The sequence below is a fragment of the Eretmochelys imbricata genome, chromosome 12, assembly GCF_965152235.1.
Source record: "Eretmochelys imbricata isolate rEreImb1 chromosome 12, rEreImb1.hap1, whole genome shotgun sequence".
Lineage (NCBI taxonomy): Eukaryota > Metazoa > Chordata > Testudines > Cheloniidae > Eretmochelys > Eretmochelys imbricata.
Genome location: NC_135583.1, coordinates 5783163 through 5805153, shown reverse-complemented (window position 1 = coordinate 5805153; position 21991 = coordinate 5783163). Strand labels below are relative to the sequence as shown.

The following is a 21991-nucleotide window of genomic DNA, read 5'->3' as shown; positions in this document are numbered from 1 at the left end:
GGGTTGCAGGGAGGCAATGGCACTGTGCCCATGGGAGGGTGAATGCCCTGGACACGCTCTGTCCTCTGGTTCCTCCACAGGGCGCTGTGTCCCCCAGCGGGAGAGCGCTGATCCCTGCAGCACCATCTCCTCTGACAAGAAGCTGATCCATGACATGCTGTTTGCCAATAGCCAAGTGGCGCCGGAGCGGGACCTGCTCTTCCCTGAGGCGTCAGCCTCTGCCCAGCACCAACGAGTGGCTGGGGACCAGCCGAGCCAGGCAGAGCTGCAAGGCGGTCGGGACCTGGAGAACGCTGGGCCCCATGGCAAGGCCCCTGACAGACAGGTCTCTGGCGCCCGGATCCGGCTCCCATGCACCCAGTCCAGCGTCGAGGCAGAAGCCAACGCTCAGAGCATGGGGCGGGCCCTCCTGAGCCCATTTAAAAAGGACTCTGAGTTCATGTGGGATCGTCTGGAGCCCAGCCCCATGCTGCTGAGGATCAAAGACCTGGACTTCTCAGACCTGGGGGAAGAGGAAGACTTTGATGCCTTCGAGCAAAAGGCAGTAGGAAATGACTCTTTCCATGTACCTCCCCCACCACCTCCTGGCACTGGAGCACTGGCTATGGGAGGCCTCATGGCTCCCCCACCACCACCCCCTCCCCCCGGTTGCCCTCCGCCCCCACCACCCCCTGTTCCTGGCTGCCCACCCCCACCCCCTCCTGAGTTGCTGGGCTCCCCTGCGCCAGATGGCCGCTCCCCTGCCAAGAAGAAGAAGACAGTGAAGCTCTTCTGGAAGGAGCTGAAACACCACAGTTCCCACGCTGGGGCTGGCCGGTTTGGCCGGGGCACCATGTGGGCGTCCCTGGAGAGAGTAGAGATTGATGCGGCCAAGCTGGAGCATCTCTTTGAGTCCAGAGCGAAGGAAGTGCTGAGTTCCAAGGTACGCAGCAGGTTGGGGGCCAGCAGGCCAGTCCTGGCGGCCTGCAGTGGGTGGCGGGGCACTGTGGGGTGTGGTCCGAGAGCTGGCTGCCATAGCATGTCCGCTGAAGCAGTCCGCGCCCCTCTCCCTGCCGCTCTGTTGCTTAGAGAAGGTTATTACAGCTATTTCGCTGTCTTCACTGAGCAGCACGCAGGGCTCTCTGGGACTGGTGGGTGTCTCGAGCCCACAGAGGAATATTGCTGGAGCATGCGGGATGCTCCGTGTGGAGCAAAGGCCCTGGATTAGCTGGGTTTTCTTTGTCACTCCCTTTCTTGTCGCGTCAAGAGGAGGGTGGTCCTGCTGGACTTCCCGGAGCCTGGGCGGGTGACAGTCCTGGGCCTGCAGTCTGAGCAATGCTCAGACACTGCACCTCTGGAGTGGTTCTTTTAGTTAGGTGCATCGAACGTCGTAGGAAAGCACCCTCCGGGGTCATCGATCCAGTCCCTGCTGGCACACGCAGCCTGTGGACTAGTAGCCCTTTGGGAGGAAAGTGGAATGAATTCAGCTTCTCGGAGGAGCGTAATACACAACAAGAGGAGAGGATGAAATTCAGCTCTGCTGGAAGTGAGCTAGTGGATCCAGGCTGCCCTGCACAGACAGATCCTGGCTCCGCAGGACCCATTACAGGAGAAGTTTCTGTAGCAGACAGTCTGTTTGGGGTGCATGCCGCTCTTTCTTGGTAACTGACCCCAGAGAGGGGATCCACTCCTCTTCCTCAGGGCCAGTCGAGCAAGAGAGCCTGGGCGCTTTAGTGTCCCCTCTCTGGAGAGAGAAGGGGCCCAGTCTCTCCAGGTGCAGCTCGTTTTGCACCTGGCATGGCCAATGGCATCTCTGCCAACTTGAGCCAGAGGAGGTGCTGGAGACGCTGGCAATAGTGGAAGTGCCAGAGCTCTGCCGTGACCCCTACCAGCGTGCAAGGCTGTGCTCTGAAATGGCAGGTGCTGTGGGGTAATCTCCTCACCCGCGGGGGTCAGGAAAGGCCTTACTTCTCCTGGGGGTAGCACTGCAGGATGCCCTGGGTGCATGGGAGAGTGGGGAGGTGGAGCTGCCTTCGCCAGATCCTCTGTGTTGACACTGATTGGAATAGCTCGGGGGCCTGCTGGGGAAATGTGGCTGTTTCAGGGTAGCCCGTGCGCTCCTAACCTGCCTTTCAGCCCCTTTTCTTCCGTTTCCCATTGCCCCCCCCCCCCGAAGAAGGCTGCTGACGGGAAGAAGTGCACGGTGGTCCTCGACCCCAAGAGAAGCAATGCCATTAACATCGGCCTGACGGTGCTGCCACCCGCTCACATCATCAAGACGGCCATTCTCAGCTTCGACGAGTTTGCCATTAACAAAGAAGGAATTGAGGTGAGCTGCAGCCATTCCTCCCACGAGCCGTTTCTTGGTAGTAAACGTTTCCGAGTAAAGAGCAGATGAACTCCTGCCCCAGAAGGTCACCCTGCCCGAAGCCTGTCCCAGGCCGTACTGTGTTTCTCCTCAGCACCCCTGTGTGTGGGGCAGGGCTGTTGGCCCTGCCATGCACAGAGAGGCTAAGGGACTGGCCCAAGGCTGTCTGTGGCAGAGCAGGGCATTGAACCCGTGTCCATTAGTGCCCTGGCGCTGGACTGGCTCCTGTAGAGGCCAGCAGCACTCCCTGCCTGCAGTGTTCTCCGACAGCACTCCGGCTCTAGGCCTGTGCGTCCCACGCAGGTTTTCACGGAGCCTAGATTAGATCGTCTAGTCTGACCAAGCCAGAGCATTTCACTGTGTGGTTCTGCCTGCCCCAGCACCCTCTGGAGCACAGCTCTTAGAAAGAGAGGCCCAGTCTTGATTTAAAGACTGCAAGGGACAGGGAATCTGCCCCAGAGCTAGGTCACCTGTTCCAGTGCCTCGTTATCTTCATTGCTAAAAAGGTGCACCTGATTCTGGTCTGAATTCTGTTGGCCAGCTTCCAACCACTGGCTCTCCTTCGGTTTTTATCTGCTCTGCTAAAGAGCCCTTGAGTGTCAGAAATCTTCTCCCCATTGGCCCAGGAAGCCACCCATCCAACATTCTGCTAGAGGAGCCTTAAATAATTATCCTGTCATTCCTTAGGGACATAGGCAGGGGTGGCTCCCAGGCTCAGTCCCCAGCTCGGGTTCCCCGTAGTGCATTACCGACGCGGGAGGAGATTTCTGGGGAGAAGCAGCTGCTGTTAGGAGCGTGGGAGCTGGTGCGTTGTCTTCCCCAGCCTGTGGATGCTGCTATGTTGGAGAGTGAGAGTCCAGCACGGGCCCTGCGTTGTTCTTTCCTGACATCCTTGTGTGACAGTCGCTGCATCTAGATGGTGGTTGAGCAGCCCCAGCATGGAGCCGGGTATTTGTGGGTTCCTTGCAAACAATGTCTACCCCAGGCTGGCTGACTAGTCTCTCCAAGCCCTTCTCCAGCTCCAGAGTTCATCACATCTCATTGCATTTTGGTTTTGCCCTGGGCTTGGTCCGTGGATGCCTGTGGTTTGGGGAGGATGAGTGGGTGCGTTTCTCTGGTTCCCCCACACACTCTGTCCTTTGCTGCCATGTGGTTTAGTTTTGCAGGAGGGGTGCTTGACTGATTGCTCCCTGGTTCCCCACTAACAACTAACAGTCCCTTGAAGGAGAGCCCTGCGTCCAAGCCCTTGTGAAGGCAGACTGGAGATGGCTGGAGAATGCTGTAAGACTGCATCCCCGTCCCCTTTGCTCACAGCAGTGCTCGCTCCCAGCCAAGCCCCACTCCCGGCTCTGCCGGTCCTTGTGTTCCCTTCTGGCCAGAGTGAGCAGAAAAGCACCCGTGCACCCCCAGGGTATCGGCACTCCAGAGAGTTATTCTGCTGAGACCAAGAGTGTGCAGGCCTGAAGGCTGTTTGGTTGTCCCATGCCCTGTTGATGCTCGTCCTGGTGTGGGGTGGGGAGGTGTCAGTACTCTCCCAGGTGGGCATAGCTAGTCCAATGAACCATGATGTGTGACCCTTTAAGGCTACCACTGAGACCAGCTTGACACAGAACTACTGGTACTGCTCTCTGTTTGGGCAGCTAGTCCTGACCTGCTGCCTCGGATGTGCGGCTCCTTGTGTCTTACAGAAAATCCTGAGCATGGTTCCCACTGACGAAGAGAAGCAGAAGATCCAGGAGGCGCAGCTCACCAATCCTGATGTCCCCCTGGGCTCAGCCGAGCAGTTCCTGCTCACCCTCTCCTCCATTAGCGAGCTCACGGCTCGGCTCCAGCTGTGGGCCTTCAAGCTGGACTATGAGAGCATGGAGCAGGTAATGGGGCAAACCCCAGCCCACTGACCGTTTCCCTGGCAAACCGGTTGGACCGTGAACATCCCTGACCTTTGGGTTTGGTAATGCAGATTCCCCTGGGCATTCCCACTGGATCTCTGCACCCCCCTGCCGTGCCTGGGGACCTCGGCCGCATACATGTATCCTGTGGCACTTCAGTGCCTGCCTGGTTTGGATAAGGGCATGGTACAGCCACGCTCAGCAGCTGTAGGCCAAGGGCCCGGTCCTGCCCTGCAGGGGCCGGCACCCTGGCTTTCCAGGTGTGGGGATTCCCCTGGCTCGGGTGAGTTCCGCGTCTTTCATGCTGAATCCAAGGCCAGTGAGCCCATGCGGCGCTGCCCTCTGTCCCAGGGCGGAGCGGAACCCGGGTTGGCCGTGGCTAGTCCCTGGCTCCCCAACAGAGTGGTGAGTGCTGCCGTGAGGTGGGATGTACGCGGGCTGGAGCTGGGCATTGGTGATTTACCAGTCACAGCAGCTGCACCTTTCCCTGTTCAGGAGATCGCGGAGCCTCTGTTTGACCTGAAATTGGGGATGGAACAGCTGGCCAAAAACCAGACCTTCAGGTGTATCCTGGCTACTCTGCTGGCCATGGGGAACGTCCTCAACGGGTCCCAGGTGAGGGGTAGAGGGAGGGGCCTGGGATCTCCTGCAGCTGCCAGCGCAGAGCTCCTGCGGGACGAGGTGGCTGCCAGCCGGGGCTTAGAAAGAGACACAGAGTCCCCAGCTGATGGGAGTTCCCGGGCTGCCAGCGCAGCTGTGTGCCCAGACCTGCAGCTGTGCGTAAGGCAATGCGTGCAGCAAGGAACTTAGCACCCGGGGCTAAGGTGCCAAGCTAGGTGGGAAATGCTGGGGGGGGCTGGCTGCTGAGGGGGCCGGTGCATGGCAGCAGGGGGGCCTGCAGGGTCGCGCCCGGTGGGCTGATGGGGCTCAGTGCGGGGGGCTGGTCTGTTGCTTTGCTGCAGAACACACCAAGATCTTGTCAAGTGAAAATCCATGCAGGGAGGTGTAAGGGAGAGCAGATCGGAGGATGGAGTCCGCTCAGTCGGACTGGAAGAAACTACTAAGGGGAATGGTTATCTGTGGAATGATGGTGCTAGGGCCCATCTGGGATTGTGCCAGGCGCTGTACGAACACATTGTGAGAGGCAAACCCTGCCTCCAAGAGCTCATGGGCTAAACAGACAAGGCGTGGGAGGGGAAACCGAGGCAGAGAGGGGATAGCCACGCAGCAGGTCGGCGGCTGTGCTCCCAGTCAGCACTGTACCCGCTGGACTACACGCTGGTGTCCAGGGAAAACAAAGTGGGAGTAGACTGTGTGCAAGGCAGCAGTGCCAAGCTGTGGGTGGTCCAGCTGGGATGCTGGGCCATAGCCGAGCTGGGAGGAAGGGGGTACAGAGAATGTCTGGAAGGACGTGGGGTGGGGTTAATCAGATCAAATAGCTTCAGCCTCCAGAGGAGCAAATGGTGTAGACACAGTGCTTGTGCATCACCCCTGACGGGGAAGGCCACGGGCCTGGGACTGCAGCTGTGAAACTCAGCCGGAGCTAGCAGCGCAGCAAGTGGGAGCCCAGCGGGAGAGGCCTGGGGCAGCATCAGCTGCTGGGAGAGGGCAGTGGACTCCAGGAAGCAGCAGGGAGAGGTGACCCGGGCTCCTTTGGCTCTGGCTGAGCCTGCGTTTGGGTTTCAGAGCCGGGGCTTCGAGCTGAGTTACCTGGAGAAGGTCTCGGAGGTGAAGGACACCGTGCACCGGCAGTCCCTGCTGCACCACCTGTGCCACACGGTGGTGGAGAGGTTCCCCCAAACCAGCGACCTCTACTCGGAGATCGCAGCCATCACCCGCTCAGCCAAGGTCAGACGCTTGTCGGAACCAGCAGATATTCCAGCTCCCCCGCCACTGCCCCCAGCCCTGCCGACCCAGGGAGCGACACCTGTGTCTGGCGAGGCTGCGTGGCTTCTGCAGGCTCCGGGGGGGACGGACGGACATGGGGGTCATGTGGGGACGCAGGGCAGCGAGGGGATCCCGAGCGCAGCACGGCCACGGGTGCATCTTCACTCCTTCCTCAGGTTGACTTTGATGAGCTGGCAGAAAGCCTGAAGCAGCTGGAGCGACGGTGCAAAGCATCATGGGACAGCCTGAAGGCCATCGCCAAGCACGAGACCAAACCGGGCCTGAAGAGCAAGCTGACGGACTTCCTGAAGGACAGCTCCCGGAAGATCCACATTCTGAAGGTGGTGCACAGACGCGTACTCCACAGGTCGGTCTGCCTGCTGGGCGCAGACCCCCTGGTCCTTGTCAGGCTGCCCTGGCAGGGCAGGGGTCCAATGGGGGTGGGCGGAGCAGAATTTGGCAGGGGGGAAGGGGTGAACAGGGGTGACAGGGAAGAAGGCTGGGGGGAGCAGGGAGCATTTGACTGGGTGGAGGGGAAATGTTCCTTATTCCCAGTGGAGTTGAGAGTTCCCTGGGGGGGGCAGGGAAGCGGAAGTGGAGGGGGGGGCTGGCAGAGCAGGAGGGGGAGGGGTGGGGGAATCCGGGCTGGTTCTAAGACTCCCCCTCCCTTCTGGCAGTGGTTGTCAGGGCGGCCTGAGGCGGCTCCAGGTGCAGGAGGGATCGGGGCTGGGTCGTGAGCCCCCATGTCCTCCCCTCGCCCCCAGCTGCTCCGTCTCTCGGCAGGTTCCGCTCCTTCCTGCTGTTCCTGGGCTACCCGCCTGCGGCCGCACGGGACACAAAGGCAACGGGGTTCTGCCGGCTCCTGCGGGAGTTCGCCCTGGAGTACCGCACCTGCCGAGAGCGCGTCCTGCAGCAGCAGCGCAAACGGGCCGCGCACCGCGAGAGGAACAAGACCCGGGGCCGGATGATCACGGAGGTACGGGGCTGCCCTGGAGGACCAGGGCGGGGCTGCTGAGCCCGATGCCTCCCCCTCCCCTCATGCTGGCCGTCTCCTCTCTCCGCAGATGGAGCGATTCTCTGGCATGGCCAACAGCCCTGAGGCAAGCCCCTCTCCAGCCATCGGGTCTGCCAGCCCGGAGCAGCAGGTGGATTCAGGCCACGAGACCATGAAGAGCGTGTTGAGCTCGGCTGCGGAGCCCCACAGCCGGCGCAGCAGGGCCAGCCGAGGTAGGGGTGTGCGGCCAGCCCGGTGACTCTGCACCTGCCCCGTGGCGGTGCCGAAGGGCGCGCCGGGCAGCCGCTGGCATGACCCTGACTGCATCTCTGTGGCTCTCTGTGCAGGCCCCAGGCAGCGGCTCAGCTGGGAGCGTGCCAGGGCCCCGCACTGTACAGAGCAGAGCCCGGCTCCCTCAGGGCACTGGGCTGTGGGCGCGGATCCCACCCCACGCAGCTGGGAGCGTGCCAGGGCCCCGCACTGTACAGAGCCCGGCTCCCTCAGGGCACTGGGCTGTGGGCGCGGATCCCACCCCACGCAGCTGGGAGCGTGCCAGGGCCCCGCATTGTACAGAGCCCGGCTCCCTCAGGGCACTGGGCTGTGGGCGCGGATCCCACCCCACGCAGCTGGGAGCATGCCAGGGCCCCGCACTGTACAGAGCAGAGCCCAGCTCCCCCAGGGCACTGGGCTGTGGGTGCGGATCCCACCCCACGCAGCTGGGAGCGTGCCAGGGCCCCGCACTGTACAGAGCCCGGCTCCCTCAGGGCACTGGGCTGTGGGCGCAGATCCCACCCCACGCAGCTGGGAGCGTGCCAGGGCCCCGCACTGTACAGAGCCCGGCTCCTCCAGCACACTGGGCTGTGGGCGCAGATCCCACCCCACATCTGGGAGCGTGCCAGGGCCCCGCACTGTACAGAGCAGAGCCCAGCTCCCTCAGGGTACTGGGCTGTGGGCGCAGATCCCACCCCACGCAGCTGGGAGTGTGCCAGGGCCCCACACTGTACAGAGCCCGGCTCCTCCAGCACACTGGGCTGTGGGTGCAGATCCCACCCCACACATCTGGGAGCGTGCCAGGGCCCCGCACTGTACAGAACAGGACCCGGCTCCCCCAGCGCACTGGGCTGTGGGCACGGATCCCACCCCATTCCGCTGGCTCTCTGCTCAGCGTGGTCTGTTCTGCAGCTGCTCCCGGGCCTTGCTGTATTTGTGGGGCCTCAGGCTCACTCCTGCCCATGCCCCAGTGCCTTGGTGCTGGTCTGTGAGCAGCCAGGGACCCTACAGGAACGAAAGGCCCTGTGACACGAACTGCCGAAACACCCCCTTTCAATGGAAGACGTGCCCCTGGGGGTCCTGCCATCCTGCACCCTCCACACAGCTTCTAGAGGACAGGATGCTGGGGGCCCGGCCGGTCCTTCCTCTCTGGGGCCCTGGCTGACTGCTGGCTCGCTGCCCCGCTCAGCGCTGCTGGGCTGCCCCATTTGTGGGGCCCCTTGGGATCGGGGAGATGGAGCTCGATTACTGCTGGGCCAGCTCCCTCTGCCTGCAGCGGGGCTCACTTTGGGAGAGGTGGGGTGCAGGATGCTCCCCAGCCAGGTACGGCCCCACACCCTATGGGCCCCAGAGCACTGGCCTGAAGTCGGGGACACCACGCGGTCCAGTCCCCAGCTGCAGGGCACCTGGGCATTTGGTGGGAGCATGGGGTGTGGGAGGGATAAACAGGTGGGGAGCCAGTGCGGGGACGGGTTGATGGGGTGCAGAGGAGAAGCTGTTGGGGGGAGGAATAGCTCAGTGGTTTGAGCATTGGCCTGCTAAACCCAGAGTTGTGAGTTCAATCCTTGAGGGGACCATTTAGGGATCTGGGGCAAAAATTGGGGATTGGTCCTGCTTTGAGCAGGGGGTTGGACTAGATGACCCTCTGAGGTCCCTTCCAGCCCTGATATTCTATGATTCTGTGACTCTTGGGGATGACAAGAATTCGACAGTGAAGGGAGGAGGTGGTTGCTGCGGGGTTAGCTGATGGGTTTGGTAGTTGGGGGGTGTGGGGGGTGGGAGCTGGCAGCTGCGGGAAGGGAAGCAGCCAAGTGGCCATGGGCAGATGCTCTGGCTGTAGCAGAGGGTTTGGCTGGGAGAAGGCTGAGCTTGGCAGGGGGATTGGCTGCCCCACACCAGCTGCTCCAATTCCCTGGCTGATGTTCCTGTTCTCCCTGGGCAGGCATGGGCCGGTCAAGCCCCTCCAGTGGCTCCGTGCCCCAGGAGGACAGCTCTGGCTCCGTGGCCGATGTCTCGGACGAAATCATGGATCGCCTTGTGCAGTCTGTCACGCACAGCACCGGCCCGCGGTCGGGCGCCGCCAAGGAGCGCAAGAGGTCACGTGTCAGCCGGAAGTCCCGTAAGTGCCATCCCCAGGCCGAGCCTGCCACGGGGCCAGGGCCGAGCTGTGCCATGGCACTGCTGGGCAGGAGAAGCTCTGCCAGCCAGGGCGACTGCTGGGAAACTGGCGTCATGGTGTCTGGTCTGACCCGCTGGGCCAACAGTCTTCACATGCAAAGCCTGTGGGAGGCAGAGCCAGGAGCTGTGCAGGGCCTGGTGTGGGCACTGTCCCGGTGCTGCTGCCAGCCCGTGCGGGGGAGCGTGCAGGGGGCAGACCCCAGGGCTCCCACCATTGGCCCCAGCTGGCTGGTGCTGTGGGGCTGTGCAGGCTGGAGGCTGTCCCATTCCTGCAGAGCACGGTGTGGCTGGCCCAGAGCCCACAGAGCAGGCGGGGGCCCCTGGCGGCTGGGCTGAGCATGTGGCCATGTCGCAGTTTGGGCTGGCTTGATGGAGCCTCCCCCTGTTGCTGTTCAGAGCAGGGATGTCCTGTGATGTCGGCAGCAGGGCCCTAATTCTTGCCTTTTCCCCCAGTGAGGCGGACTCTGAAGAGCGGCCTGAGCGACGACTTGGTGCAGGCCCTGGGCCTGGCGCAAGCTCCCGGCTTGGAAGTGTGACGGTTGCCGTGGCCAGCGGAGCCTGCCTAGAGCCCGCGATGTCCCACTCCCAGAGCGAGCGGGGCTGTGCGCGCCCTGAGCGGGAGCCCGGCCGGCCCAGGACAGCGCTCTGTGGCCTGGAGGAAGGCACTTGCCGGGCAGGGCCAGTGCTTGGGGAGCCCCGAGCCCCTGCCCTGGGGCTGCAGCCCAGCTCGCCTGGCACCGCTGGAGCCCCTCTGAAGCCTCGCCTGCTGGTGCCACGGGATGGGCACTCCCACTACAGTGGCTATTGCTTCTCCCCACCCCCACCATGGGTCTCCCTGCGTCCTGTCCCCCGCACCCTGCCCCATGGGCCCCCCGCCGTCTGTCCGTCCTGTTTTCCTGCCGTGGGGCCGTGCGCTGAGCAGATTTGCTCTGGGGAGGCTGGCATTGGAGCCCTCTGCGGGGAGCTGGCGAGTGGGACTCGTGCTGTGGGTTAGTTCGGCTGGGCCCTGCAAAGAGACGCGCCGGCTGCAGCAGGGGCTCGGGCATGGATGCGCTGCATGGCACTGCCATCGCAACCACTCCCAGCTCCCGGCCAGCCGCTCCTGGGTGCCACCCCATCTCCTTGGGTTTGCCTCCTGCCCCTCCTGCCTTTCCCCCTCAGGTCGCTGGGTTCCCGGGCTTCTCCGAGACTTCCCAGGGTCCCGCTAGGAAGTGAGTAGCATTTCCCTGGTGGTTGACCCCTGCGTCCTCCCAGGGCTCCCGGCCCTTCCCGGGCGCTGGTGATGGGAGGCGGCTCTGGGCGGGGTCTGCGTGTGCACTCGCTGAGCAGTTCATGGAAGCCCCCGTCTCCTGGGGGAGTCGCACCCGTTACAGTGAGTCGGGTCGCGTGTGTGCTCTAGTCGCCCTCCAGCAGCACGTGGGTTGTGAAGGGCCCAGTGCAGTGGCTGGGGACGGTGCCAACTGGACTGAATAAAGACGCCTGCTGTTCACTTTTGCTCCACGGTCTCTTTTCAGTCCGGCCGGGCAGGAGCCCAGCTCTCCTCTTCCCTGCCCCTCCCAGCTGTGTCCAAGGCCAGCGGCCCACCGTGTGCAGGGAGCTCCTCCTCCCGCCCCTGTGTTTCGGCCCCTGGGCTCGTTGGCGTGGGTGCTGTGGTGTGGTCCGGGGAGGGCAGGTGCTGCGACGAAGGGCGTGGGGAAGGCCAGGGCGAGGGGGGATGTGCTCCAGCGGTGCCTGCTCCAAGCCAGCGGGGTGTGCAGCGTGTGGTACTGTCCCCCGCCCCCAGGAAAAGCCTCCTCCAGGCTGCCCCTGTTCCCTGCAGAGCCCGGCCTGGCGCGGCAGAGGGGCTGGAGGTAGGTTCTGGGTGGCAGGCTCATAGCCTGACTCCTGGGCTCATTTGAATGGTTCTGTCAGGCCCCAGAGAGAAGGTCTGTCCCTGCCTCGCTGTCTGCTGGTCCCGGGGCCCGGTGATGCTCGGGAAGTGCAGTCGTTATCCCAGCAAGGCCAGGTGCTCTTCCCGTTCCCCCCGGCCAGCTGGGGGGGAGTGTGCAGCCCTCCAGCAGCCAGACCACAAGGTTACGCGCACAGCCCAGCTGGAAACCATGGGGGGATGAAGTCTGGTGAAGAGGTAGGGCCCTCCAATGCACCTGTCTGGGCCAGGCTGTGCCGCTGAGGCGGGCCGGGGATCCTTCCTGACCCTTCTCCCACTGGTGACCAGCTGTGCACTGAAGCCCAAGGTGGGGAGACCCTTTCAGTTTTTACCTGAGTGCCTCAGTTGGTCACTTGGGCAGGAGGCACCCAGTGGGTAGCACTGCAAAATACAGAGAGAAACTGAGGCACACACAGAATTTATAAAAATATTTCAGAAAATTCCCACTGCCATACGGAGCAGGCCGAGCGTTCAGTCATAGGAAACAGAAGAGGGCGCTCGTGGACATGGAACTTAACTAGCAGCGCCAGGACAGTGACCTAATTCTCAGGAACGTGTCCACAGGCTCTTTAATGCTCACAAGTGAGGCCCACAGTGCTACGCCTCAGCTATAAGGCATCTCAGCTCCATCCCTGCTCAGACATCACGGAGGTGGCCGTTGTCTGCGGGAGAAAAGTAAAGGGGTTTGGCTGGGTGGCCTAGTGGGTCATGTCCTGGGAGTAAAAACACTGCATACAGTAAAGTAGGAGGGATGTACAATGGAGGCACGCTTCCATGCTGGAAGCCAGGTAATAAACAAGGAATTAGGCTCAGTTGTGAAAAGAAATTGGCTATGATTTTGACCCCTGCCCCTGGTGGGAGGAGTCACGTGACGGGGATGTTACAGTCACTGGATACACCCTGGTCAGGAAGGACAGAGTGAGCAGAAGGGGCCTGGCCTGGACATGACAGATCCTGTCCCCTGCGCTAGTGACTGACCGTTCAGTTCAGAGGGGCAGGACTATTAACTGGGTCAATGTTTTAATGATGTGTCACAAGGCAGGATACTGGGTGGCGTCTGTTACAGAGACCAGTCGGACAAGGGAGCAGAATGAGCAGCTGCTTAAACATCCGCCCCAATGTGTAGAAAGAAAGACCGTGTTATTGGGGGGCGATTTCATTGTCCGGGGGGGAGGCATGCTGGAGCTTTCATGCTGCCACTAGTAAGATATCCTTGAAAGATTCTAAAAATTATAGACTGTTTTCTGACACAAGAATTGGGGTCATTCCTCTTTCTGATAGATACGACTGAATTGATCATAGAACTAACTTTGATGGTTGTGTAGGTATAAGCGATCGTGACAATTTCATTTACTAGGTGCAAACAATATAGTCAAGTCCAGGAATATAGATACTTGATGCTTCAAAAGGGCCAACTTCCCCAAAGTGAAAACAACCATGAGCAAAACTGAAGGGGAGGAAATAATTAAACATGCAAATATGAATGGTAATTGGGAATGGTTTAAGAATGCTTTATTAGATGCAAAAACACAACAAACACTCACTGTTCTGCAATCACAAAAGAAGGCTTTTTCATTAATTTAAAAAAAGTCCTAGTGAAGAGGAGAGGTGAAAGAAGCAATAAAAATATACATATAACAAATGGGAAAATGGGGAAGCTGATACCGTGGAGTACATATCAGCAGGTAAGAAATGCAGACAATTGAAAAGGGAAGCTAAAAGTATCAGTGAAAAATCTGTGGCAGGGAGAATTTTCAAAAGCGGCTAAACGACTTACGAGCCTGAATCCCATTTTCAAAAGTGACTTAGGTTACTAGGGTCCTGAGAAGGTGTGTGATCTGGAAGGCTCTTAAGCTGCACCATTACCATGAGAGGCAGGAGAAAAAGGCCAGCTCAGGGATAGGGCTGGGCTCTCTACAGATACCCAGCATTTAACAATGCCATAAAGCAAGGCTTGTGGCAGCTTAGCACACCTATGTCCAGCCAGATCCCTCGCTCCACATAGCGTCTCCCTCCTTGGAGTCTCTGTGGTGCCTGCTGGGGAGTTGCTCTCTGTCCCACTCATCCTTGTTGCGATGACACTTTCCTCCAGTATCTAGTCTGTGTTCCCTGGCACAGCTTGGTGCCATTGCAGCATGTTGCCTGAGCCCATCCCTGTTCTTTGGGCACTGGGAAGCCACATGACGCCTTCTCTTTCCCCCAAACGGTAAGTAATTACCATCTTTAACACCACTGGGTGTGAGTGTGGGGGGGTTCTTTCTGAAGAACAACAAGGAGTCCGATGGCACTTTAAAGACTAATAGATTTATTTGTGCATAAGCTTTCGTGGGTAAAAAACCCACTTCTTCAGATGCATCTTCAAATGCACCTGAAGAAGTGGGTTTTTTACCCATGAAAGCTTATGCACAAATAGATCTGTTAGTCTTTAAAGTGCCATCGGACTCCTTGTTGTTTTTGTGGATACAGACGAACACGGCTACCCGCCAATACTTTCTAAAGACCCTCTCCAGCTAACAGGAAAGGGAACGAGGCCTGTTGTTACAAGGAAAGCCTGACATTGCAAATGCTTGAATTTTTCCTTCTCTTCTGTATCTTTTAATAAAAGGTTAAGAGGATTGTCAATGGTGTGTTTGCTGTGGGACTAAGCAGGCTGAGGTCTCTGTGTGCCAAGCCCCAAACAGGGCCGGGTTACCACCTTTGACTCTCTGGGACCATGTATTTCATAGACATTAACACAGCAGGGGCCTGCGACTGCACATGAGTGTAGAACGGGATCCTATGCTGCTTTCCCAGTCTCTCTGGGAGAAGAAGGGGAGCCTCACGCAGCCTCAATCTCATGGGGATGTTACAAGAACAGCCATGCAGGGTCAGCCCAATGGTCCAGCTAGCTCAGTGTCCTGTCTTCTGACAGGGGCCAATGCCAGGTGCTTCCAAGGGAATGAACAGAACAGAACAATCACTGAGTGATCCATCCCCTGTCATCCAGACCTAGCTTCTGGCAGTCAGAGGCTTAGGGACACCAGAGCACAGGGTTGCACTCCTGACCATCTTGGCTAATGGCCATTGCTGGACCTATCCTCCAGGAACTTATGGTCTTTTTTCCATCCAGTTATAGTTTTGGCCTTCACAACATCCTCTGGCAACAAGTTCCACAGGTTGACTGTGTGTTGTGTGAAGAAATACTTCCTTTTGTTTGTTTTTAATCCTGCTGCCTGTTAATTTTACTGGCTGACCCCTGGTTCGTGTGTTATGAGAAGGAGTAAATAACACTTTCTTATTCACTTTCTGCACACCAGTCATTTTATAGCCCTCTATCATATCCCCTCTTAGTCATCTCTTTTCCAAGCTGAAAAGTTCCAGTCTTAATCTCTTCTCATACAGAAGCTGTTCCATACCGTTAATCTTTTGTTGCCCTTCTCTCCACCTTTTCCATGTCTGACATACCGTTTTTGAGATGGGGCAAACAGAACTGCACACAGTATTCAAGCTGTGGGCGTACCATGGATTTATATAGTGGTATTCTGATATTTTTTGTCTTACTATCTATCCCTTTCTTAATGGTTCCTAACAATCCATTAGCTTTTTTGACTGCCACTACACATTGTGTGGATGTTTTCAGGGAACTATCCACAATGACTCCAAGATCTTTCGTGAGTGGTAACAGCTAATTTAGACCCCCATCATTTCATATGTATAGTTGGGATTATGTTTTCCAATGTGCATTAATTTGCACTTATCAAACTTGAGTTTCATCTGCCATTTTGTTGCTCACTCACCCAGTTTTGTGAGATCCCTTTGTAACTCTTTGCAGTCTGCTTTGGACTTAACTATCGAGTAATTTTGTATCTTCTGCAAACTTTGCCAACTCACAGTTTACCCTTTTCCCCAGATCATGTATGAAGATGTTGAATAGGACTGGTCCCAGTACAGATCCCTGGGAAACACCACTATTTACCTCTCTCCATTCTGAAAACTGACCATTTATTCCTACCCTTTGTTTCCTACCTTTTAACCAGTTACTGACCCATCTTGTACCATGACTGCTTAATTTGCTTAATGGCTATTGGTGATGGACCTTGCCAAAGGCTTTCTGAAAGTCCAAGTTCACTATATCCTCTGGATCATTCTTGTCCACATGCTTGTTGATGCTCTCAAAGAATTCTAATATATTGGTGAGACATGATTTCCCTTTACAAATGCTGTGTTTACACTTTCTCAACAAATCATATTAATCTGTGTGTCTGATAATTCTGTTCTTTACTATAGTTTCCACCAGTTTGCCTGGTCCTGAAGTTGGCCTGTAATTGCCAGGATCACCTCTGATGTCTTTTAAAAACATTGGCATCACATTTGCTGTTCTCCAGGCATCTGTCACAGAAACTGATTTAAGTGACAGGTCACATACCACAGGTAGTAATTCTGCAATTTCACATTTGAGTTCCTTCAGAACTCTTGGGTGAATCCCATCTGGTCCAGGTGACATAATACTGTTTAATTTATCAGTTTGTTCCAAAAATCTCTATTGACACCTCAATCTGGGTCAGTTCCTCAGGTTTGTCACCTAAAAAGAATAAATTGTGTGGGATTTTCCCTCTCATCCTCTGCACTGAAGACCAATGCAAAGAGCTCATGTAGCTTCTCTGCAACAGCCTTGTCCTCTCTGAGTGCTCCTTTAATGCCTCCGTCACCCACTGCTTGGCTGGCAGATTTCCTGCTTCTGTGATGTACTTAACCATTTTTCTTTATGTACTTATTTATTTATTTATTGCTGTTCGGTTTTGTGTCTTTTGCTAGTTGCTCTTCAAATTCTTTTTTGGCCTGTCTAGTTATACTTGACTTGCTGGAGTTTGCTTCTTTCTATTTTCCTCAGTAGGAGTTGACTTCCAATTTTTAAAGGATGCCTTTTTGCCTCTGACCACTTTTTACTCTGTTGTCTAGCCATCATTTAGTAAACTATATGAAGATTTATTGAACAGGAAAAGGACATTAGAGAGTTATTTACAAGGTTAAAGCAAGCCAGCATAAGCATACAAATGAGTTAGTCTTAGGTTTCAAAAGGTAATATACGTTTCTGTCATCAGCAAGCTCTATTTGTCCCTTAGGGCTAACCCAGGCTAAGCAGCTGGGGATCTCTTGCTTATGCCTAGGAACACCTCCCCTCCCCCCCCCAGCCCCCAGAGTACAAGCAGCACAGAGATACCTAGTTCCTTTGGTCTGGGGTTCTCCGGCCATGTGCTCTGAGCTGCAAGCTCAGCTGATAGGAGGAGTTAACTTGCATAACTCATTTTCACATGGAGAAGAGCAGAACAATGAGTCTTTAGTCCTTTAGCTGACGATTCATCAATCCAGAAGTGGGGAGTGTCCAGTTGTATGATCCAACCACAGCCTGTCTGGTATCAAAGGGTCTCCTCTTTCAGAGGGGGCCTAACAATTTCTGTAGAACAGCTCTTCCCACTAACGTACGTCCTGCCAGGAGTGCAGGGGACTGGACTAGATGACCTCTCAAGGTCCCTTCCAGTCCTGTGATTCTAACGTCCTTCTCCTGTATGGCGATCCATGTGCGGTCACAGTACAACTGCCCAGGTACTACATTACAATGTGGAATACAGATATTGCAAGTAAGATCAGTGCAGGCAGCAACTTACAAGCATTTAGTAGAGCCCAGACACTCCAAACTTTCTTATAATTCTAATATCTACCATATTAGTATTAATCTACAAGTGAGCCAGATTCCAGCTATGTATCTGTTCGTGTCCAGTTGAGACCTGGGGATCTTGGCGTGAGCTGGCACCTGGCCTGCCAGCGTCACAATATTGTACTGAATATTTCATATGGTAAGGTTTGACACTATTGAAATGAAATGTTTCAGTGGTCCTGATTCAATAGTTTTTGACATTTCCGTTCCCCAGAAGATTTTGAAATGTTGGCTTTCTGTTCCAGTTCGCAATTCATAATTTATTTATTTATTTATTTTAGAAATATCGGGCTTTCTGTGGAACGGGAGTTCCATTTTCCAACCATCTTTACCTATCACCAGAGCATCTAAGGCAGGGTAGTCAATAGGCGGCCTATGGGCCAAATCGGGACCACCAGATGCTTTTGAACAGACTGTGAAATCTTTTTATTATTATTATTAGTATTCTTATTATTGTATTATTTTCTCTGGAGTCTGGACCTTGACTATACCTTGACCAAGAAATTTGGACCTTGACAAAAAAATAATTGACTACCCCGATTTAGGCTATGTGAACAGAGATTTTCTTTGCCTGTTTTTGCCTCATGTCAGTGCAAGATGAATTCCAGAGCAAGACTCCTGAGCCACATGAGGGACTCAATGGAGCTACAGACACTGCTGATGGCATCTTGCTATCAGTATGTTCAAAGGAAAAACACTGTGCAAACTTTTGCACCATGCTCTAGAAGTCCTGCAGAACTGGTGCCTGCCTCATCCTACTGCACAGGTCAGCCTGAGTCAGTAAGGTATGTGGCTACGGTGAGAGGGATCAAATTAGATACAGCTTAAGTGAGTATGAAACAGAAAGAGTGGTAGGCCCATGTAGAGCTGGAGAGAGCCCTGGACATCTTGACCTGCCTGTCCTGAATGTACCCCATGCTGGGAACTCCCAAAGCACGAGAGTGGAAGTACTCAAGCAGATTTCAAGATGCTCAAGGCTCCCAGCATTCTCTGAGTGAATCCCGTGTGGGTAGAATGTGCCGGTGTGAAAGGGTTGGACGCTGATACCCTCTGGCCACAGAACAGCTTCTGCAAAGCAGCTGCAGGGCCCCTGGGGCCTGAAGACATCCCCACCTCTAAAGGAGAGAGGATGAGTCTGTTTCCATGGACTGTTCTCTGCTGAGTGGCCAACAAGGGGCTCCGTAATGCCAAGGTGATGGCTCCAGCTAGGAACCAGACAAAGTTGACCGCCTCATTGATCAGGAGTGGGTGGGTGAGATTCTGTGGCCTGCATTGTGCAGGAGGTCGGACTAGATGATCATAATGGTCCCTTCTGACCTTAATATCTATGAATCAGGGGGCCAAACAGCCTTCAGACAGGAACAGCTTCCAGTCGTTCCTGACTGGGCCTGGACTCCATCTGGGGAGCTGTTGGTGAATGGAACAGGACAGGGGACTCTTACCTGAGCTCCAGCTTTACTTGAGCAGGTCACCTGTGGCTCAATGCACCCATGAAGGCCTCAGTTAGTGATCCACTGACCAACACAGTGTGTCCGGGGTCCCCAAGGGGCCACACTGAGATTGCTTGATCAGGGCAAACCGCAAAGAATGGGGCAGAAAATCCCCAAAGCTGGTGGTTATTTCTAATACTTAGATTCACTAAGCCAGCTACAGAATAGCTTCTTCAATCCCTTACTCCTTACCCAGAAGCCAGAAACACAGTACCTTAAAGCAACCCAGCCCTGGGCTTCCACCCAGAGACCCTAGTCAAATATGATGAGGATTACCGAAAATCTTGTTAATCATATGAAAAGTTCTACCAATCCCAAAGGATCGGACACATGACCCACCAGGTTAAAGAATATCTCAAGCTCTTACCTAAATACACGCTTACAGCCCATTCTTATTAACTAAACTAAAATTTATTTTGAAAAGAAAATAGAGTATTGGTTAACAGATCATTATACATACAGCTATGAATAGAGTCCTTAGGTCAGTTTCATAGTCAAGATGGTGAGCTTTGGAGTTGCAAGAGTCCATTCAGAATTAGTCCTTAGGTTGCCATCCAATGTCCAATATCAGGGTGATCCAGATAGAACTGGAGACCTCAGTCTTGAGGCTCAAGCTTCCCCTGATGAAGCTTAAGCAGATTTGAGATGAAAGGATCAGGGCCCAGAGTTTTTATAGAGATTATTGGCAGGCTATGATAACCTCTTGACAGCATGTAGTCCTTGGGTGAACAATAGGCAATTATCCTAGCTTTGAAGTAGACCTCCTGTTTCCTAAGCATCACCGGTAATTAGCTACATGGATTAACATAAGGCAATTGCCTGTCTCTTGCCATTTGCAGGTGATTTACCACAAGCTTTGAGGAGGAGTTAAGACAGTGATATCACTGCATTTGCAGTTCATTTAAATGTTAACATCTTTTTTTGATCTCTGAATTAACGGAATACAGTGATAGTCAGGAACTGTTTGGTTACATTGTTAACCTCTAACAATATAAATGTAAACACACAAAACCACAAACATTATCTACTAATGTGTCTCTGAAGGTTGAATCTGGGTCAGTTAGCCTGCTAGTTGTGTAACCCCTTCTGGCCCCTTCTTGGCTTTCTCAGCTTGTGAACCAGGAACTCTACAGTCTCCTCTTAACCTTAGAGATAGTCCCTCCAGCGTAGGGTGAACGCATGGTGGTAGGCGATAGAGGGGCAGGTCATTGATGGGGGCAGGGTCAAATGGATTTGCTTTAAAAAGTGCCTCTGAAGTTGTTTCCTCTGTCTGCAGCTGCTCGGTCAGCCTGTGACCCTGCAGTGGTGGCTGGTTTGCTAGGTAGGAAGGAGCTGGTGGGACAAGTGCCATGATTGAGTGCGGTTGCGTGTGCGTATCTATATGGGGGAGGGGACAGGAGCTGTGTGTAGTCGCAGCTCCCTTATGGGGACGCTAGCCCAGGAGGGTTTCCCCTGAGTCCTTCCTGTGGCTGTGGCCCTGTCCCCAGAGTGTGCCGGTGCCCAGCCCAGTGCAAGCCCCTCTCCCAGCTCTGGGCTGGAGACCGCACTGCCGTGGAGACTTGGAGAGGGTAAAGTTGCCTTGGGATGGCAGCCAGAGTTCACGTCTGGCTCCAGCACAGCCAGGTAGGGCTGCGGATGGATGGCAGCCAAGAGTCCGTCCTGCCCGCTCCCCCTGCTCATCACTGCTTGGCGAAGATGGATCTCTGCACACCAGCGGTGGTGCCCACCTGGCATGGCACTGGCAGCACCTCGCGGTGGGAACCAAGCCGTGGATTGTGCCGGGTTCCTGGCCAGGATTTCTCACCCTGGGAACTGTGAAGGTACATTTGTTTTCCTACCTGTTTTGTTTCCTCACTGTCAGAGAGGGGCTGGCACCGCTCAGGCACCTTTATTGCTCTTGGCTCCCCGTCAGTTCCTGTGGTGCCTATGGGTTGAGTAGGCTCATGCCAGAGGAGAAACCAGCTGCTTGGCCTGCAATCCGCCCATGAGCCATGTGTCTTGGAGCCAGCAAGGCAGAGGCAGGTGCCAGCCCTTGCCGGGAGGAGCTCCTGCTTGGTTAGCCTAGCTTGGAGCTCCCAGGCCTAGGGGAGCTTCATTAACCCCCTGAGCATCATCACTCAGCAAAGCCAAGCCTCGCAGCCCTCAGGGGGCCTCCTGGCCCACTACCATGTGCACCCAGCATGCCCTCACTTTCACTGGGTGTGCTCAGCCACAGGTCTCCTGGCTGACCCGGTGTGATGTTCTGGGGTGCAACCCCGAGCAGTGAGAGGTTGTGTCACCATCTGCCCTGTAACCCTGGGTGCTGTAAATGCTCTGCTGCTGTGGCTCCCAGCCAGGACACCAGCAGACAAGCATGCAGGTCACACCCTGAGTGTCCTTGTGCAGCCCTGGCTCAGTGCTCTGAGCCCAGCAGCCTGCCTACAACACAACAGCCCCACCCTAGTCTCCACCAGCCTGGGTTACTGCTTGCAGGTTGACCCCAGCACACCCCCAGTCCCGACTGTCTCTAAAACTGTCTGTCCTGCAATGTCCAGCCCTCTCCTGGCCCACTCACAGACCTTATGAAGTTTGCTGTTCCCTTTAAAGGAACAGTAGAACTGCCATGTAATGCTCTGTTTTATTCGAAGCACTGGATTGGTTTCTAGTCAAAAGTATAGCATGTTTATTGAACAAAAGTCCTAGGTTAAATGATCCTCCTCATCCTCGCTGTTCACACCAGGGGTCTGAGTCTTGGGTTCCTTGGAAGTACCCATGGTGGTGTGTAGCGGGGGGGGCATTGTGGGACAGCTGCTGGAGGACTATTAGGGACAACATCAGTAATTCAGTCTTTACACTCATGCTGCGTCGACCTCAGTACATCAACCATGGCTCTGTGCCACTCGGGGAGGTGATGTTACACCATTGGCATAACAGGGCGCTTATATTGGTGAGAGACAAATTTAAGCATAGACGCATGCCCATCTAGGTCGACGCAAGGCGGCGTACGTCTACCTACCTTTGCAGTGTAGACCAGGCCTGACAAATACATGGCTGGGATTAGCCTGGGTCACCTGTGAATTAGTATTGTTAAAATAGGTATTTGGGTTGTGTTTAGCTGTTTAGCTGTTACGGAATGCTTGTGAATTGCTTCCTGCAGTAATCTGACTTGTAACAGCTGTATCCCACACTGTACGGTAATAGATGAGCGGTTCCATTGTGAGCCTCTGTACCTGTGTAAATCACCAGACAGGAGAGAGACATTAACTATTGTGAAGGGCTGATCTCCAGCAGAGGGAGTTACTTTCTGCCTCACAGGGAAGGTTCAACAATGCCAG

General features: G+C 55.5%; 1 protein-coding gene across 2 annotated transcripts in view; it reads left to right on the top strand.

Moving 5' to 3' along the window:
• Window positions 1–11054, top strand: part of FHOD1 (formin homology 2 domain containing 1) — a 63394-nt gene extending 52340 nt beyond the window's left edge. For both annotated transcript variants that reach the window (XM_077831123.1, XM_077831124.1), the window contains 10 exons: window positions 81–922; window positions 2156–2308; window positions 4036–4218; window positions 4732–4851; window positions 5923–6084; window positions 6300–6490; window positions 6907–7099; window positions 7188–7350; window positions 9330–9506; window positions 10019–11054. In XM_077831123.1, coding sequence (XP_077687249.1) covers window positions 81–922; window positions 2156–2308; window positions 4036–4218; window positions 4732–4851; window positions 5923–6084; window positions 6300–6490; window positions 6907–7099; window positions 7188–7350; window positions 9330–9506; window positions 10019–10101 — 2267 coding nt within the window. In that variant the 3' untranslated portion in view covers window positions 10102–11054. The remainder of the gene's footprint in view (window positions 1–80; window positions 923–2155; window positions 2309–4035; window positions 4219–4731; window positions 4852–5922; window positions 6085–6299; window positions 6491–6906; window positions 7100–7187; window positions 7351–9329; window positions 9507–10018) is intronic.
• Window positions 11055–21991: the final 10937 nt, after the last annotated feature.